At 41.8% G+C, this 18,964-nt stretch overlaps 1 protein-coding gene across 5 annotated transcripts in view; it reads right to left on the bottom strand.

The window, feature by feature from the left end:
- The window catches only part of uggt2 (UDP-glucose glycoprotein glucosyltransferase 2), a 41,612-nt gene that overhangs the window by 16,101 nt on the left and 6,547 nt on the right, over window positions 1-18,964 (bottom strand). For 3 of the 5 annotated variants that reach the window (XR_007483341.2, XR_007483342.2, XR_007483340.2), the window contains exons 13-39: window positions 18,779-18,898; window positions 18,588-18,673; window positions 18,338-18,473; window positions 17,959-18,090; window positions 17,700-17,864; window positions 16,978-17,101; window positions 16,802-16,900; window positions 16,476-16,570; window positions 15,853-16,059; window positions 12,536-12,667; window positions 11,216-11,346; window positions 10,960-11,055; window positions 10,756-10,858; window positions 9,452-9,531; window positions 8,530-8,719; window positions 8,294-8,452; window positions 8,133-8,218; window positions 6,461-6,545; window positions 5,774-5,856; window positions 2,977-3,081; window positions 2,776-2,860; window positions 2,153-2,335; window positions 1,917-2,077; window positions 1,423-1,537; window positions 1,156-1,272; window positions 862-1,021; window positions 514-697 (exon numbers count right to left, since the gene is read on the bottom strand). Coding sequence is in view for 2 of the 5 variants with exons in the window: in XM_049728690.2 (XP_049584647.1) it covers window positions 675-697; window positions 862-1,021; window positions 1,156-1,272; window positions 1,423-1,537; window positions 1,917-2,077; window positions 2,153-2,335; window positions 2,776-2,860; window positions 2,977-3,081; window positions 5,590-5,670; window positions 5,774-5,856; window positions 6,461-6,545; window positions 8,133-8,218; window positions 8,294-8,452; window positions 8,530-8,719; window positions 9,452-9,531; window positions 10,756-10,858; window positions 10,960-11,055; window positions 11,216-11,346; window positions 12,536-12,667; window positions 15,853-16,059; window positions 16,476-16,570; window positions 16,802-16,900; window positions 16,978-17,101; window positions 17,700-17,864; window positions 17,959-18,090; window positions 18,338-18,473; window positions 18,588-18,673; window positions 18,779-18,898 (3,339 nt within the window). In the remaining 3 variants the exon portion in view is untranslated. Of the gene's footprint in view, window positions 1-454; window positions 698-861; window positions 1,022-1,155; window positions 1,273-1,422; window positions 1,538-1,916; window positions 2,078-2,152; window positions 2,336-2,775; window positions 2,861-2,976; window positions 3,082-5,589; window positions 5,671-5,773; window positions 5,857-6,460; window positions 6,546-8,132; window positions 8,219-8,293; window positions 8,453-8,529; window positions 8,720-9,451; window positions 9,532-10,755; window positions 10,859-10,959; window positions 11,056-11,215; window positions 11,347-12,535; window positions 12,668-15,852; window positions 16,060-16,475; window positions 16,571-16,801; window positions 16,901-16,977; window positions 17,102-17,699; window positions 17,865-17,958; window positions 18,091-18,337; window positions 18,474-18,587; window positions 18,674-18,778; window positions 18,899-18,964 lie in introns of those variants that run through there. The other 2 variants (XM_049728690.2, XM_049728689.2) reach the window with 2 other exon arrangements.

The following is an 18,964-nucleotide window of genomic DNA, read 5'->3' as shown; positions in this document are numbered from 1 at the left end:
AGGGAAATATGATAAAAAGCATGATAAGGACAAACACCAATGTGCCTTGATATCAATATCTATATCTTTAAAAGTCTTTATGTGGAGGGGCTGTTGCTAGGCAACGACTGGAAAGGACTTTTTAGTGTCGAATAGCAAACGGGTAAGTATGGTGATTCATTCTAAATAAAATAAAAATAATTATATCCCAAAAAATTTAAAAGCTAATTTTGTGATTTTTTTTCCTTTGGAAAACATCGACTACTTCTCATACTTGTTTTGTTTGTTACATGTTTTCTCGTAACATGCAGAAAATGTCAATCAAAAATATGCATATCCTTCTTTTTCTTGTAGTGGTTTTCTGTTGACGTACTTTGTAAGAACTATGGTGGTCAATATACCGGACGGTTTGATTGCGGATGAATGGACAAGCATGTTCCAGCATTTAATAATAATAATAATAAAAAAAAAAAAATTATGATAATTAGACAGGATTTCTGTGCAATGTATTCCAACACAATCCTGATTTCCTACCTTTCCTTCACTCTACTTCATGCTTCCAAGTGTCCCTCTTGGTTATTTGAACCTGTCAGGCGTGGATGGAGCTAATTGACTGCTGCAGCACACGTGGCAAATATCCCAAATAACATCGCCAGTGAGCGTGCACTCGTCAGGTGTCTCTCTTGATCTGTTTGCTAAAGTTCATCACGCTTGTGGCCTGCCAAGGAAAAAACAAGTTTTCGAAGTAATCATTTGGAAAAAATAGCATTAAAAACAAAAGAAATTAAGAGGCATGCAATGCAATTTTGGGAGGTTAGCAAGTATACTTCATAAGAAAAAAATATCTTATGAACAGCTTTCAAGTGTTAATGCTGTGCGCACCTCCGTTTTGTTGCGACCGCGTCCGTTTAGACGTCTTGACATTTTCCCGCTGTTGGATTCCCTTGAGCAATTGCTTGATTTCATTGTCATAGTCGACCCACTCGGGCACGATTCTCGCCGCTGCCGTCAGTTTGGGCTCTTTGGTTTTGGGATTATTGCACTGCGACACAAAAATAAAAATAAAAAATGGAGTCAGCCCACTACAGTTCTCACTCAGTGACTCAAATTTCTCTGTATGGCATGCATGTTAACAGCCGAATGTCCCTTTTCCCCTGTCATGGATGCGGCTCTCACCAGGTCGATGGTCTTGGCTGCCACTTTGGAGGCGTCATTACACCACGTTTCACACCACAGCCACTCCTGAGGGAGAGACTTGATGGCCACCTGATGAATCATGTTGTTGGGAAGGTCCTACAACAATAGCAGCTACACAGTCAGTCAAACAAGATCCAATGCAAGAACTAATTGTACCTTTACAAAGATAATAACACTGTGCCAGAGGTAGTCACTTAAAAAATATATTTTTTTGTACAAAAGTGATTCATTTAAAAAGCACTTTACCTGGTCCAAGTTTGACAAACTATTTGGGTCCTGGCTCAGAGCTTGGTACTGTCCTCGCAGTCTGTCGCCAGCCGCAACCTTGCGGAACTTCTTCAAATCGACCACATAGAGCGCGCTGCGGAGGAAATATGGCGAGAGAGAGGACACGAGGCAGCTGTGAGAAATCTCAGACTAAAAGCCCCATAAAAAAGCACTTAATAAAAGAAAAAAATGACTCGGAGGAGTTGATTCATAAAAGAAAAATACAATGGACACGCTCAGCAAGTGGTAGACACGTTTATAAACGTGAAGCCACAGTATAGCCTAACTATTAAAATTTTTCTGCAGCCAATGATCGTTTGAAACATCGATGAATCTGTAAATTTATTTTTGGTGATTAAATGATAAATCAGAAACCCCCGAAACACGTTCCATCCCTTTGTGTACAAATTGCACAAAAGATAAAAATCTGATATAATTCAGTGCTGTAGCGTAATTCAGTGGCTCAAGCGTACCTGATGTGGTACTTCCTGTGTCCCAGATGTGACGCCCAGTAGCCGCTTTTCCAAAATCGATAACCGTCCATCTCTGTACGGCTGTCGCAAAAAGGTGTGTAACCATATGGAGCGCCCTCCAGGTCCAGATCTCGCAACTCCTTTAGATCTGCTCGAACAATCTGTGAAGGGACCAAGACAGGAACATTGACTCCTACCATTGTCACCATCTTTATAGTATCGGCTTTCATGCTGACTTGATCGGCGTCCACGAAAATGATCTTATCCACAGCCAGGGGGAAGAGGACATCCAGGAAGAGGATCTTATAGCCCCAGATGATGCGTTGTTTCTCGGTCTGCTGGTGGAGCCAGCGTGGCCACTTGTACTGAACAAGTTCATACTGGAATCCATAGGACTCTGCCATGTGGGAGATGGTCTCCTAACAAGTCATCGTGACAGAAAACAAATTCGTATCCACCAATCACATCACAACTTGCAAACGTCAGTATGCAATAAAAACCTGTAGGCAGAAGTGCTATGACGTTATTTGAGAACGCGCGAGTTTGTTTACAGATGATGAAATAAAAGTGCATTTGGAGGCGCTGTGTTGTTTTCCAAGGTCAGAGACTTCAAAAGAATGATGATATCAAAAGGAATCTTCGAGAGGAATATGTTATTCAAAGTAGGGTTGAGGCAAAGAAACATCCAGTAGAAGTACCAGCGAGACTGTCATCTTCGTGCTTTGACCGAATCAAAAGGTAAAGTCGCACACACTTAAGTGGGGCACACACACCTAACAATTTTCATCACCGTTTTTGCCTTTTTTTTTTTTTTTACCATACTGCACCAAGAAAAGCTAAATGCAGGCCAAAGTGCTACCTTGAATGAAGGGGAGAGATAATTCTTGAGAAACCAGAACTTGACAGGCGTTTTGGTATGGCGGAGAACGGACAGCATCATGATCCTGAAATTGAGACGGAAAGGGGAGGGAGAACTCGCAGGATCAAGGATGAAAAGAAGATGATTTTTAGAGCCTGGAGCGTAACCGATGAGAGGCTCTGAGAAATAAGGGGCTCATACCGCAGAAAGCGCTCATACAGATGACCGGAGGCCACTGAAAATATGTTTAGAACATCCTCCTTCTTCTTTTCGCCAGAATCCTTCTTGGGGCTTCCTCCTGCGATGCTGTAGACGAGACAACAAATTGTCTTATTTTCCACATTGATGGATGTCTTTCATACAGTGAATCAAAAGTACGCCTGGAAATCGCCGGGCTTTTATGAAGCCGGGGACAACGAAAGAAAAACACTATGTATCACGGTGAGCGACTGTTTGAAGCCAATCTTAAGGGACACATTGGATCAATAACTCTATTACAAAATATAAACAAAACATATTTATAAACGTGGAGTCATTTGAGTGTGATTGGCAATCTTTGTGGGTGCAGAGCATCGTTAGGCTAAATGTCAAGATAGAAGAAGAAAAAAAAAACTATTTTTCAGAAACATGTCACTGCACTCGCAAAAGCTCAAAGCACATGGCATTCACAAAACAAAAAAAATTCAAACACAAAAATGTTGACATTCTTACTACTTGCATTCATTGACCATTTGGATCAACGAAGCAAGCACATCATGATTCTGAGTACCCGGTATGCTCAAAAAGGACCAAATCTAGCAGGCTGGTAAAAAAGTATCGATGTTGTAGTATCAGAGCATTTTTACCAGCACAAGTACTAACACACAATACCCACACTGGCATACCATATAAAAAGTGACAATTAACTTTTTAGTGAGAACAGACTTGTCTGCTCAACTAGCTTGGCGTATTGGACTTACTTTGATTTAATGTTATTTAAAACACATGAAACGTCTTGTGAGTAGGAAGTTCGCGGAGGGAATATTCTCAAAGCAACCGCAAGGAGTGATTTCGACAATCGAATCTATCTAAGCCATCCATCCCAAGCCAGGACTCCCCCTATTTGTAACATTCGCTCTCCATCCTGAAAACCTTCCATTCCACTTAACTCTCTACATCCAATAACCTCAGCTCTGCTTCAATCCGCACAACCGGATAAGACTAACAGGCAAAAAGTCCTTGGGAACAGAAATGTTTTCCCACAACGGAGATGTGAGTGTGTTGCAAATAATGCAAAGCGTGTGCTACTCCATGAGACTAAATGCTGGGATATTTCAAGTAATGAGGGAATCATTTGCGCAACATTTCCCTCGCATTCCGCACCATAAACCTATCGCAAATGTAATTTAGTTGCTCCACCGAGGCACGCGGTCACATTTAATCAATTGCAGGAGAAAACCCTCGTGGCAAATAAAAAAACTAGGCGATTTTAGATATCTCAGATATCGGGCATGAGATCAAATCAAACTCACGATATAAACTATCAGAAAGCAAAGGTGGAAAAAAAAAAAGACATTACATCTTGACACGAGATCAAGATTGCCATTTGTATGCACATTGCCAAGATGCACAGACTTGCCTGTGAGAGACCAACTCCTGTGAGAGTTTCAATCAATAAATGACCTTCCTTCCATCTTCTAGAACAAATCCCCTAAAGTGGACCCAAGATTACAAATGATTCACGGGAGCAAGAAAGTCTAAACTCAAGTGTCTATTATATTTTTGTTACATTCGGTAGGACAAGCAGAATAGAAAATGAATTGAGGGATTAATTCAGATTTATGGCCCGCCTTGTATGTGAACCTACGATTGCAGTTGTACGACCATTACATATGTTCAAATGTGACCAAAAACATAGTTTATTTTTTATTTTACGTTCCATTAAATAATGAGCGACATGCGTTTAAATACACAGTGCTGAAAAATGTTAAGGGCGTCATAGCCTGAAGGTCCAAAACCAACTTCAAAATAGATAAAATGGTGTTTCCCAGGCAGCCGGCAATTTGCTATGCCATCCACGCGGCTAAGGTCCACACCAAGGCCACAGTACCGCTATAACCTGTTCTGCTCAATGTATCCAGCTGGCATCTTAATGAGACAAGCCATCCACCCGAATTAACCTCCTTCTACCCTTCTACTACGAGACCACCAGGAGGACGCTTAAACTATTTTTTTTTTAATACAGAAACACAGCTTTCACTAAGCCAGACGAGGTGGTCTGGGTGTCACGGTGACCCCGACCTAACATTTGTTCACCTAATGAGATAAAATACACGTACAAGACACGAGATGAGAGAATATATTGCATAATATCTTATCTATATATAAGATCTAATGCAATCTGGTATCCCAAAAAAAAGATTCTTAGAGGATTTAATTTAACAATATGCTTATTGTGGTTTTAGATTGCAGTGGTATACAACTGTGTGTGTGTGTGTGTGCAAAATATATGTCTTGACATCAGTAGTTTTGTTGATTGTAAAATAATCATCACCTTTGACACGGATTCACCTCTGCGTTGAAGACAGATCAGCACAGCGGCATGAAGCACCAAATAAAAGAAGCACCGAAATATATACATATAAAAAAAAAAAAAGAGGAACAAAATGACTGAAGGTGTTAACTGTTGACTGATGGGTTGCAACCACACTGCCTAGCTTGTCAAAAATGTACTCCAGACACTTCACGCAGCAAGCGTTAGGGTGAGCAAACAAGATCACACAATTAGAGAGGGGTTGGGGGAGCACTCACACACAAAGGCTAGCATACACATACCTACAGAAGCACATATTTTTTGCAAGACTAGCTCTTACAGCATAATAATGTAGTCTGGAGCCCGGCGATGAATAAGATCTCCTGAAACCATAACGTGGCATTGACAAAGTTGTTCCTGCCAATCAACAGACAAAAGGAGGGAAGCACCTCATCCTATGTCAACTAACATATCACACATGCAGACCTTGCTATGGAGTCCCACAGGCCTTTGCTTTCGCTTGTTTCACTTAGAAGATCCTCATTCATCTTGTCTGCCTTTTTCTGCACCTATGACACAACAGAAAGTTTCAATTAGTTTTTGACCATCATCAACTTGCACCTCTGTTAGATATGCAAATGTTTATTTGTGTGACTGTTAATTCCCACGTCCGCCATTATCTTGCACAAGACTATTATACAGCCTTTTAAAGTTGTCCACAGTAAATTATCTTTGCAAGATAAACATTTATGCAACTGTTAATTCCCATGTTCACCATTATGGAATATAAGACTATTTTATAGCTTACCGTTTACAGTCCTGGCGTTGCTAATTAAAGTTTAACATTTAGTAGTGTTCTGCTTCTTTGCTCTGGATCGTATGCGGAGTATTAAAAGAATTTGTGTTTAGTATACAGTATATCCTGAGTATATTAATGTTATTACCTCCTACATCGGTTGGTTAGTAGGAGCGCCAAATATCTGAATGGTTTAGAATGATCTGGAATGAATTAATTCACTTTACATGATTCCTATGGGATGGCTTTTTTGGAATTAGAGCATCTTGCAAATCATATAGCATCACACAATTGACTGTTCAATTTTGGAAGTTCCACTGTATATCGTTAACTAATAATAATAATACAAAACAACAAGAAAAATACAACACACTCACCCTGACTTTAATAATCTTACTGTGGAAACTATTCAGCAAGACAACAACGTCACCGTCATCTCCTGGGGAATCGGTTCCATCGTGCCTATCATAAAAATAACAATTGTTACTATTGTTACTTCCGCAAGAAATGATAAGCATGTCATTAAATAGGTAGGTTGGATTGGGGACAAAACAATTATTTTCAAAGACTCCACCTCAATATTCTCAATAATGATCATAATCTGTAATATGCTACGTATATCGGTTCAGTAATTTAGCACAATTAATTCAATTCCAAATTGAAATGTGTTTTATCTTGATTGTGTTTGACGGCGGCCAACAGTGACACTCGGCAGCCGGGGTGACAGTAGAACCAACTTCATTACCCTCCGTCATTATTAAGGAAACACATATCTTGTGTTTTATCCATTACTACTTCCCATCTGCACTGTATAAGACGGCTGATTTAATGGAAACGTCTGTGCAGTATTGATCGGGTAACACTGGCCTTTCACAGCTATTGAGTTGAAGAGTGGCGACGAGCGTGTTTTGGCAGGTGCGATCTACTGAGTCTAATGGTGACTTATCGTCTACGATGCAGAGTAAGACATTGAGAAGCCTAATAGGTTACAAAATCGCCAAAAATTAAGGTTATCATTATGACAAATGGCTTTGTTTTGGTGAGAACTAATTGCACGCTCCAGTGCCACGGGCAGGAGAACCTATGGCTTTCGGGGTTGTGTAAAAAAGGGAGCAGAAATCAATCTGTATGCTTTCTGTGAGAAGTGGAGAGCAGGCCATCTCAATCACGGGTGTCAGGGCGAGGAGGTGCAGCAGCGGCAGAAAAGGGTGCACGGACACTCGGCTCTGATCAGCCACCAAAGCGGAGCCGAGTGCCCGCTAACCACAAGAATAATGACACTGCCAAGGTGAAAAATGACATCACCTTTTTGCTTCACCTGGAGGATTGGGGAATAAATCTTGGCTTGTCCTATATGATTTTCCACAAGACTAGAAACTGGTGCGTGTCCTAAATCTTCCGTGCCAGGGAGGACAGTACCTATGATCCTATAGGGTCATGTAGAAGGGAAGACCCTGTAGACTGTGCACGGATGAGTAGGATTTGGGCCATTATGGCCTTGACAGGAAAGGCTATGCGGTTCTTTGAGAAAGTCTGTCTTTTCAGAGCAAGCTCAAACTCTCTTTGCTCATAGAAATTAGAAGACGCAAGTGCGCTCTTGTCTCGTACACGCGTCCTTTCACACCTACGCGTTACCGGCTGAACCATTCTGCTGCACATTGCGGGTTGGTGGATGGCATGACGGGTGACCAGCTGAACCCCCTCTCCCCTCCTTCCCAATGTCTTTAACAGCAGCGTACTCCTCCTACATACCCCCCCCCCCCCCCCCTCTGTGTTGCACACAACTCCCCGCACTCATCAAAACCTGGAGCTCAGATAGTGTCAGCAGCTCGCCACGTTACCATAGCGATAGGCTTTCATAGCTACCGGTATATGGCAGCTAAAAAGAGCCTTTAATGCTGAGGGGGGTTCTGGTGAAGACACCTAATTAGTCTATTACCTGACCATCTTAAAACAGGTACATGGGTGGAAAAGACGAGATTGAAAAAAAAATGGAATACACGCTAGCATGAAACCGTGTCGAAATTTGTAGTGCTGGTGAAATCTTACGACAGAATCTGATAGATGTCCTCCGATCGTCCTTTACGCAGTCTGAGCAGCCAGGCGCCAGGATTGGCTTTCAGTTGGAAATAGCCCTATTGCAAAACAGCACAAATAGTGAACATCATGGTAACAGGTACGCAGCCATGGTAACCGCGTAAATCACTAACCAGGTTAGCCATGACGATAGTGTCATACATGATAGGGTCTCGACTCATGCCCAGTGTGAACTGTAATCCGCGGGGAGGCTGGCCGGTCGACAGGTCGAAACAGTGACCCTCGAGCAAGAGGTGCTCCAGCTCATACTCTGCCGTCACGATCCCGCTCACCTGGCGTGATGTCACCGTTTGAATTGTCAGCAAAATAAAAATGATCAACTGAAGGTCAAGGAGGGCCAGCGGCATACCTCCTGAAGGTGGATGTTATCCAAGTCATGGGGGCTACGGAGGGCCTGCACCATCCATCCCTCGGGTGTGATCATATTAAGGGTGAGAAGTGGAGATTCGGGAAGCTCAGTGAAGCGGGCCACCGGACCGGGAGATGCCGAGTCGTTGGCCAAAAAGATGACATCAGACTCCAATACATAAGAGTAAAAGCTGAGGACAGACATGAAATGTCAGCACAAAGAAACAAAGACAAAATATTTCTAAAAACAAACATAAGGGCTAGCAGACAGAATACTTTTGTTACACAATATATATATATGTACGATGTATTCCAGTCCTCAAATAATTTATTTTGCTCATGGAAATTTATTAGAAGAGGCTACTTTATTTTATCAGATAAAATCTGGTGCAAGCAGCATATGGCTCATTATTCAAGGTTATTTCGAACATTAATGCAAGTGAAAACAACTGCAAGTTTATGATCACCAGGTGGCTCATGTTTAGTGTAAAAGTGATAGCGGCATTGCCTCGTGCTGTGAATTTCAGTTTTTAGTTTTAAAGTGAACTAAAGTGTCAAGTGCGGACATACTGGCGTGACTCTTGAAAAACTCTATTGGAAATTGGGGCGATGGTATTGTGTTAAAAAAAAGAATAAAAATCACTGACTCACATTCACGGTGCTCGAAAAGTTACAAGACTGTGTCTGTTTGTTGTTGATTTGTTGGACCTTTTTTTTTTTTTTTTTTTTTGGTAACGCGGCAGTACAATTTGCTCCGAGATGCAAGAGCAGCCCCAGAGCAATAAGGCAGCGATATTAAGCAGATTGCATCGGTTTAATCTCGTGGAGTGGAGGAGTGAGGCAGAGATGCTCAGTGAACATTGCGACGACACTCAAACAAGCCTGACGGGAGCACCTAATTACGGCTGGAGCGCCGAGCCTACCTCTTGAGGGGCAACTCGGACAACTTGGCCCGGCAGTTGGTGAACAACCGCAGCCTTAAGTTGACCACTTGACTGAGAACCTGCGGAAGGCCACAAAGGAAAAGAGACTTTTAAAATTAAGAAGCGGAGGCAGTGAAGAGCAGGCAGTGGAGGGAAAAAAAGAGCTTCATCACGTTCCCGAAAGGATTATTCAATTCACATCTCACAGATGACCTGTACTTGGGTGGTGCTGGTTTGATATCTTCTTTTTCATCTAATACTATTCCTTTGAATTTATTAAGTCTTGTATTCTTAAAAGTTATTGAATTTCATTCGCACACATCATTACAATTTTGCCAGTTCAGCAGAAATTGTCTCATTAGCAGTTATGAAACTACAAATTCACCCTTTAGGACAATTAAACGCCTTTAATCTTTTCACCCTCAATTAGAAAATAATAATATTAGCCTACTGCATGTCTAATTATATCTCAGTTCATACGCGGACAATTAAGAACTCCCTCTCACAAAGAAAAGCAGCAACACAAATGAGGTAATGGATGTTTTATTTCACTCCAGCATCGCTTCAAATATTAACTGCCAGCCACTCAGACCTTCCAAATTTCTAGTCTGTGGCGCATATTGGACTTTTTTAGTCTGTGGCTATCAATCGATCCGATCTTCCGGTCCCCAAGCCAAACATTTCCAATCAAGCCCTTACAGCTTGAGCTACTGCTGTTGTGAAAATAATAAATAAACAATTGACTAGAAGAAAAACAAAACAAAGGGTCAGTGGTTTTGTGCACGGGGTCTGCCTCTAACACAACCACAAATCAATACAATATGCCGCCATCATGATTTCTCCTGAACACTGCATTGCTAGCCCGAGAGCACACAGCTAACAATGTCCGCTGACCGTAGCGGATTCATTCGCTGCCTGAACAGAGTGAGTCATATTTTCATATTAACCGGGCCATCTGTGGTGACGCTCTGCAAAATAAGCCCACTGCTCTCTGACAAAGCCTGACAAACACGTGCAAGCTCGATTTGACTTCATTTGTGGGAAAGTGAAGTTTGGAACACTAAACCCTGACTTTGTCATTTTTTATCTTGCAGATGAATATATAGTAATATTTGCAAGTTAGTACTTCATATGGTACAATATACTGGACAGCATCGGCTGTGAAAACATCAGGTGCTAAATCTATCTATCAGCGTTTGTTATGTGTTTTTATGAAATCACAGTAAATCTGTGGTTTATTGCTCCTGAGGAAAAAAAAAAAACGTGATATACACGGTTTTCATTTGACAGCGCCGATAACTTACAATCAGCAGGGGGGACATCTTCTGCGCTGCCCTGGTGAGTGGGTCAACGATGGCCACCACATCATAGAACACTTCGTTTTCACGGGGTGAGAGCTGCAACACGCTGAGGGCGGATAGAGCAAGGTTAGCCCCAAAGTCTTGTTCAACTTGAAAATACAGTTGGATGTTGCAATTTTATTTCAATTCCCAAGCACAATTGGCCACCTGTGGCTCTCTTTGAGAAAGTTGACATCCCTTCGGAGCTCTCTCTTGGGGGCTGCGGCCAACAACGCGTCAACCTTCATGACCAGGTCGCTGGCACTGAGACAGAAATAAGGAGTTGTATGTTTTGAAATCATGTTTGGACAATAAACAGCTCCGAGGCATACGGTTTATGGGATTCTCAAGCATCCGTCGCAAACATTCACAGGGCAAATAAAATGGAGGCGAGGGAGAGAAAGAAAAAAAAAAAACAACGTACTGCTTTGGCTTCATCCCCATCAGTTTAACTTGGGCTTTGACTTTCTCGGCAGAGCTGCTCCGTGTAATCTTCTCCAGCAATTGGAAATCCTCTGCAGTGAATTCCTCGTGCTCCTCGATTGGTCCGAGGATCTGACACACACCGCACACGAGAATAATGTCGCAACACAGCGTTGACAAGAGGCATTGTTTCCAACTCTGTCGGTTAGTTAGGAACAACACGAGGTGGAAATCGCATAAGAACAAAAATCAAGACATTGTATAATCTGCCCTCTGGTGGAAGAGCATTTAATCGTTCTGCCTGATGCTGACATGGACAAGAATAAAACATACATGATTTGTTGTCGATAAATAAGAACACTCAAACTCATGAAGTCAAATTGGATCATTTCCTGGCGAACTTCTTTCACAACACTCAAATGTGTGGCTGGAAATCACTCGAGTTAGTCTCCAGATTTCAAGCCAATAGAAAGCCTGTGAAGGGAGCTGAACCTTCGAGTTTGCAAGCGGCAGCCAAGAAACTTGAAAGATTTAGAGAGCAACACAAGAAGAGTGAGACAAAATCTCTCCTGAGATGTGTGTAAACGTGGTGACCAACTCCATAAAACGTCGCATCGCCGTGATTGCCAGCAAGGAATTTTCTGCCAAGTACTCAGTTATGTTTTGGACCAAATACTTATTGATTCAATAAAACCCGCAGCATTTTGTATGTTCTAAGTCTGCGTAATGCACATTTCCACTTTGTTTTATGCTGTTTTCATTTTCAAAAATTGTAACCTTTGACTTGACGTTCTTTGGTGAATTGTTTTGGCATCTTTCAGCATGGATAGCTAATGCAAAACCCAATTGAGAATTGCCACAGCATCTTGTCTCATTGCTTTGAATAAATGAACAAACTTTCCCCTTAACAATGTGACTAAAATAAATACTCGTTTTAAACAGTTGCTTTTGTGTTTATATGCAGACCGCAATCTCCTTCCCATCTATCCGCGCCTCGGAAGGTTGAGTCGAGGACATCTGGGCTTGTAATGTATTATTTACTACTTGCCTTGGGGGGATGTTCAATGTAATGTGATTGTAACGCAATGTTTTACCCACTTAAATCACCGTGTTCTGCGTGTTTTTTCCCGTCTGTTTTAAAATGACTCTTTCACCGCAGAATAACGTATGAATGATAATTTGAATTGTGCTTGCCGTCTATTGGCATGGCTACTCCTTACAAGAGAAAATATACAAATACAGTTGGTGACACTTACTATTAGGGTGAGCATTGATAAATAAATGAATGAATTATTCCTGGGCGTATATTCGATGTACTCACCCTGCCATTGCTGATGACTGCCCTCTGTCCCGGGCTCAGTTTTAGGACATCCCGGCAGAAGAGCCGCTGACTGCGGACAAAATCTATTTGTAGTGTGTTGAACTTCTTCTCAAAGGCGTCTGTGTCCATGCCCTAAGAGCAGACAAAGAAAAAAAAAAAAAAGGTTTGCTTGTATTGAGGTTGTACTGTACAATCCAATAGAGTAGCTCAAGGACTTTTTCCCTATTACAGCATGTCCAAAACAATATCGGAGCAATTTGCAGGGCTGGGGGAATGATAAATGAATGACAAGGAGGCCAACATTACATGTTTTTTTTTTCTTTTATTATTCACAATAGCCTTGGTGCCTTGCATCGATGTGGCTGTCAGATATTTCAAACACACCGACCAAGTTGTCGGGCCTGGCGTGCGTGTGCGCGCACGTGGAAGTGAGATGAATCAATTTCTAATTAATAAAAAACAACTTTTAATTAAATCTCTGCCATTTTTTGGTGTGTAACAAATTAGGCGTGGGAGTGAAAGGGGTGGTGTGGAGTCAGGTTATTAGTTTCTGCAACGTTCCTCTTCTCAGGAGAACAGGTAAATACCAATAATGTCAGCACAATCCAGTCAGCAAGACTGTCTGGCAGCCAATAATAAACTCATGTCCCCTGACTCCGGGTCTCAACTCACACATCCTCCCATTCCTTACATTGCTGTTTCCAGCCCACTCGCACTGCTTAAACTCGGCATAATTGAAGGGATGTTTGTTATCGTCAGTCCTGAATGTACACGGCGTGAGAGGACATTCTCCAGACGGGAGCTTCAAAGCCTCCCGTCACATGATTTGTTACAGTCAAAGCCGGCGCATAATGGCGGCGAAAATGCTAGGACCAGACGGCTTGTATCACTGTCCCGTATGACCAGAAAGGGCAATAAAAGCTTAATGAAATAATGCATTCTGCTGCTCATCCATTCCCGGACACGAGGTTATGCGCCACCGTGCGCCGGCCCCCGTGACAGATGGAGTGGAACTGACAGTGAGCGAGCCTCCCACCTCGACGTCCACGGGCTGCCGAGCATCACACGCACTTCTAAACGTATTCTAAGAGCTGATGTTCAGAAGGGGAATGAGAAGATGGGCTCATCAATCACCATTTAAGCAGACAGGGCACTTCAATCAAGAAAGTGATGTTGGACGAAATCTCTGCGAGCGGCCGCATCGGACTTTTATTATCCTCCCTTTTGCTGTTATGCTTGTCGGTTATGCCTAAAATGCTGTCACTTATTTCACTGATACAGTGCCCCCACGCTCAAGTCGTAAATACACACATTTCACTGACGCTGACTGATTGCATGTTTCACCTGCAAAAAAATATATATATTTCCTGAGGCGCTTCCCCCCTGTGCCAGGGAATTACATATTTGACGAGTAAATCAGTTTGCTTCAGGAACATCTCCAATTTCCTTCCTCATGCAGCAGAATAAACGAAACAAAACAAAACAAAAACCCAAGGACATGACGAAAATGAAACAAATGCTTTCATAACAGCTTTTGAAAACCTTCTGGACTCTAGATTCAATTTATATATATAAATATGATGGCAATAACGGCGGCATCAATATGAGGACCCGGAAGAATTTTGCAGGAAATAATACAAAAATGTTAAACACTGTGAGAGTTTTGGCTTTGTTGATGTGAAAATCACAATGATGATCTCACAACCCAGATTGAAATTATTACTACTAGCTATTTATTTATGCATGTATTTTTAATAATTTGCCGATTGTATGTTGGTTTCTGTCAGTTTTTCTAAATATTTCCAAAAGAGGCTTCATCGCAACATAGAAATTCAATTACACAATGGCGACACCTCTAACTTGTTCGCAACTGTTAAAAATAATAAACAGAATCACACAAACAAATTGCAGTGAAGTGAAAATGAAACGTGTTCCATTCTATAGAAGTGCGTACTGCCATAATTCAGAGCAGTGATCGATTTGCGCTGAAAGAAACGCCACTGCAGTCTGTGCTTTGTAAAAGCGAGGAAGCGCAGAGGACGGTGGTGCAGTCTGTCACAGTCAAGTGGGAATGTGTGAGGAAAAAGTCACCAGCAGAAAAGCTGCCAGTCAAAAACTCCTTCAGCTTGCACAGGGGGAGGGAAAGCTAAGTCGTTGAAAAGTTTGTTAGTACATCAGGTCCGTCATTGCCTCTCAACTATGACCTATCTGTCTTAAAGTGAGAAGCAGCTCCTTTGAATAACAGTAACGTCACCTCACTGCCAAAAATGGATACGGTTTCTCAAATAGACCGCAGGTACTTTTATTTTGTGTCTGCCCCTCAGCCTGCTGCTGTAAATGCTGGGCAAAATCGTGTCAAGCTGTTCTAGTACCTTAGCTCAAGATGTTTGGTGTTTGATGGAGGATAATTCTTTTGAATGTACTCATCAGAGCAAAAGAGCCAAATTATAAAAATATCACAGTAGAAGCAACACGAGTAACTGATGATAGGCCAAACTGTCAAATCATTCCCCATTAAAACAAATAGTGAACCTATTTGTGGTTTGCTTTTTTTTTTTTTTTTTGCTTTTCTGCAGGAGCCTACTACCTTCATCTATTTGCTGAAAAACGTATTTGCGTAATCTCGCAGTTTTTTTTAAAGAGCTCATTTTGTCACAAGATACCTCCGCTAACGAGAAATTGGTGTCAAGGAAGTATGTTGAAGTGCATCATCGCAACTGCTTGAATGAGCGTCAATCTTTTTGCATTTCTGCTGTATCCACATTTTTTGCTGCATTTGCAAGATCAATACCACTTGAGCATGCGTGACGATGTATTACACTTCAACTCAAGTTCAATAATTTAAGGACATATTTTCACACACCCCCCCTCAAATTTTTTTTACAATTTTCCCTCTCCATTATGTGTCTGTCAGGGTCTTCAAGGGGTGAGTATTTTTTTTTTTTTATTCTTATTAGACAGTGATGATCTAATGTTATACAATGCCTAATAATTTGTATATTGCGGGCTTAATTCAATTCAATTTATTCATGTCAAATATTAGTTAACCACCTTGAAAGCGGCCCTAAAATTTCCCATACAACCACATGTGACACCCCTCAGGCAGCTACTTAAAGCTTATAGTTAAAATCAAGTCAATTTTATATTTCTTCGGTCCCATCTAAAGTGTTGAAAACGGCTTGCTCTCTTTGATGAGACTTAATAGTTAAAACAAACCGTTTAGCCATTTTGGGGCTCTCCTGAAAAGTGATGAATTACAAGGACTCTGCCCGATAGCTGCGAATTATGCAAGACAGTTCAAATGTTTCTTCCTTTACCTGCAGCAGCAAGTCCTTCATCTTGGTCCCCTGCTGGAGTAGTTGGTGACTTTCCTCACTTGCAAGTTTTTGCACAAACTCAGCTGCAGCTTTATTCTTTTGGGTGAGGAGTGAAGCCCAGATAGCCCGGTACACGGCCGTGTTATCTTCGTTGGGCCTTTCGCCGGGATTATCCATCACCCCCACACGCACTCCGGGGCTGGTTTTCTGTTTGTGTGCGCGCACACACACACACACACACACACACACATATACAGTAAGTAATGCAGTGAAGTAACGCACACATCTATCGCACATTTTATTTCGAGCACGGGTGGTGTTATTCAGGCAGCACACAAGAAATAAGTGTTGATTGGTTGAATTCAACGTTTGCTTCCCGACATATTGGAAATGCCTGGTGGCTATTACATATAATTGAACTATAATCACTTATGAGAATATATAACTTGGCTTTTTATTTTGTACACTCAACACCGCAGCAGCCTCAACGGCTTAATTTAATTTAAAGACAAAATTCATCCATCCCCGTATGACTTGAATTCCTTTGAAGATTATGAATCAATATGTGTGATTTATACTTATTACAATATTTTCGATCAATGTGGGTGAAGTTACATACATACCAAATGTTTAAGAGCAGCGTGCAGCAATTTTCTTCCCGCGGGTTTCTGGAAATCTCCGACAATCCACATGGTCACGGCGCTCATGCCGTCCTCATCTGAGGGAAAAGACAAACATCAACAATGACAAGTGTAGGAATTTAACCTAATGATAATCAGTAATAGAACAGCTAAAGATTGTTTTGATTTGAACTGTAGACTTGCTTGGTGTTACATTTGCATTGAACTACTTTTCATGGTGATGTGAGTCCTATGTAACAAAAGATGTATAAAAAAATAAATGATCAAATATACTGTATGTCGGTGAAACCACGAATAAAAAGCCTCACCATTGTTAGTCAGGTATTTCATTCTCTTAGCCATCACAGCAGTCTTGTCTCTGGAGTCCAGGAATGAAAACATTGTTGCATCATCCCAGTCACTTACAACTGTAGAACAAAATAAAAACAATTCCAAAATTATCAGAAAAGCATCCAAATTAAACTTTTTGTGGCGGTGAGGTCACCTGGAGAAGAAGTGAAGTCTAAGTACTTCCGCTCTGTACTTAGAATGAGTGGATTCATTCTGGGTACCACATTGGCTTGCTCCATGAGATAATCCATCACATCTGTTCCCTCAGTCAAGTGACCCTACAAACAGTAGTTGATTCATTACGCCATACTGTAAGCTATTTAACCACGGCGCTCAGATATTAACTTTCCTGATTGTTTGGACAAATCATGATTTGCTTTATTTTCATTATGCCTGCAATTAAATTCATTTCTTTTCTTTCTATTTATTGTGAACTGCGAGAAAGCAACTCCCAAATGAAGAGTTCCGACTGTTTTTCTACCATGACTATAATAATAGTGTGTCTATGTTTATGATGGCCCTGACGTACAGTTCATTTGACAGTCGTCAAACTGTTTGCACAGCGCCGTAAGAACAATATTTTGTTGCGACACAGCACAATAAAGCTTTGTTACCACGGCCATATAAAATACAATTTTTATTTGATTTATTTATTCATGGTCTTGAAGTGTGTTTCAGACATTTACGACAGTAATTAAGCAGTATTATTACTGCCTTAGCATAGGCAAGTGACGCAAATTCAAATTACATCACCGCGGTAGGAACAGATCTCGTAAACCGAAATGCCCTTATAACAGTACATCAGTATTTTTGACTGATTCTTTGCGATTTTATGTGGCCATCCGCTGGGAGGCTGACCATGCGGTGGAGTCATACCATGAAAACAGCTTTCTGGAAAGCGCTGGTGGAGTCCATTATGTGTTGCAGGATGACGCTCTCCAGTTCATCCGGTTCCATCTCAACTGGGCTCAGGGGGACGCCGTTAAATAACGCCAGCGGAAGGGCACCTAGGCCACTCTTTCTGTAAAAGAGGGTGCCGTCCTGGGGCACATAAAAAACTGATTTTCAATACGTACTTTTCACGACTAATTTCTGACTATAAATGCGAATAAAAAGACGCCATTTATGTTCTTACCTTCCTTCCTTCATCATACTCCGATTTGGCACCTAGAATCCTTTCAGCGTTGGCTTTAGGGAATTTGCTCTTCAGGAAAGCAGTGATTGTGTCAGTCGTCAATGTGTCCCCGTCCTTGACTCTGTTGTACAACTGCATTGAAGTGACAAGTTGGATGAGATTTAATTGTAGACTCACTCCCCCCCCCGCCTCCGTCAACAATTTCCAAGAACTATTTGACAGAGCACTAACACAGGAAATCCCGATAACCCACAGAGTAAAAAAAATGACACGATGACCGAGGCTGCGAGAAAACAACTGAGCATACGGTGAGTAAAGTACTTAAGTTATTCCAAACTGCAGTGCGAACAACAGAGATTTATATTTGCGATACACTTACCGAGGCCATGGATATCAGCGCCTGGGATAAATCATACTCGTCCGCGATGTAATTCAGGAGTCGGTAAAAGCCAACCCCCGCATCCGAGAAGCCATCAATCTCATCTTGGGCGTTGACAACAAACACATATCCAATTCTGGCCATAGTGAGCAAAACAAGTATTCAATTTGCAGATGAAATGAGAAAGAGCGCCTTGGTGAGGATTATAAATGCACAAAGTGGAGTATGAAACAGCAGCAGATGCACCGACCTCAGGGGGATCTTGTGTTTGTAGAACAGCCCGGCAAGTTTCACCAGCTCGACACTTTTCGCCTCAACCGGATCGAGGAACAGAACCTACAAAATGTCCCAAGCGAGGTTAGGAAATGGTGGTGTCAGCCTTGATATAAAAATGGCAATCAACAAGTGCCTCTGAGGATTAAGTAACTAATGCGACATCACCAGGTTGAAGAAATTGCGTCTGATTTGTCGGATGACTCCTGGAAAAGTGGTTCTCAGCAGCTCCTGGAATCCCGCTGGCCAGCTGCTGTACATCGGGTCCTTCTCAATGTCGTTCATCCACTGAGAACAGAACATTGAAGGATGAAGTCGATCTAATGAGGATGGTAACATCCGGATATGCTTGGC

The sequence above is a fragment of the Syngnathus scovelli genome, chromosome 8 (genome assembly GCF_024217435.2).
Source record: "Syngnathus scovelli strain Florida chromosome 8, RoL_Ssco_1.2, whole genome shotgun sequence".
Lineage (NCBI taxonomy): Eukaryota > Metazoa > Chordata > Actinopteri > Syngnathiformes > Syngnathidae > Syngnathus > Syngnathus scovelli.
Note: the sequence above shows the minus strand (reverse complement) of the source record. Positions and strands in the feature narration are given on the sequence as shown.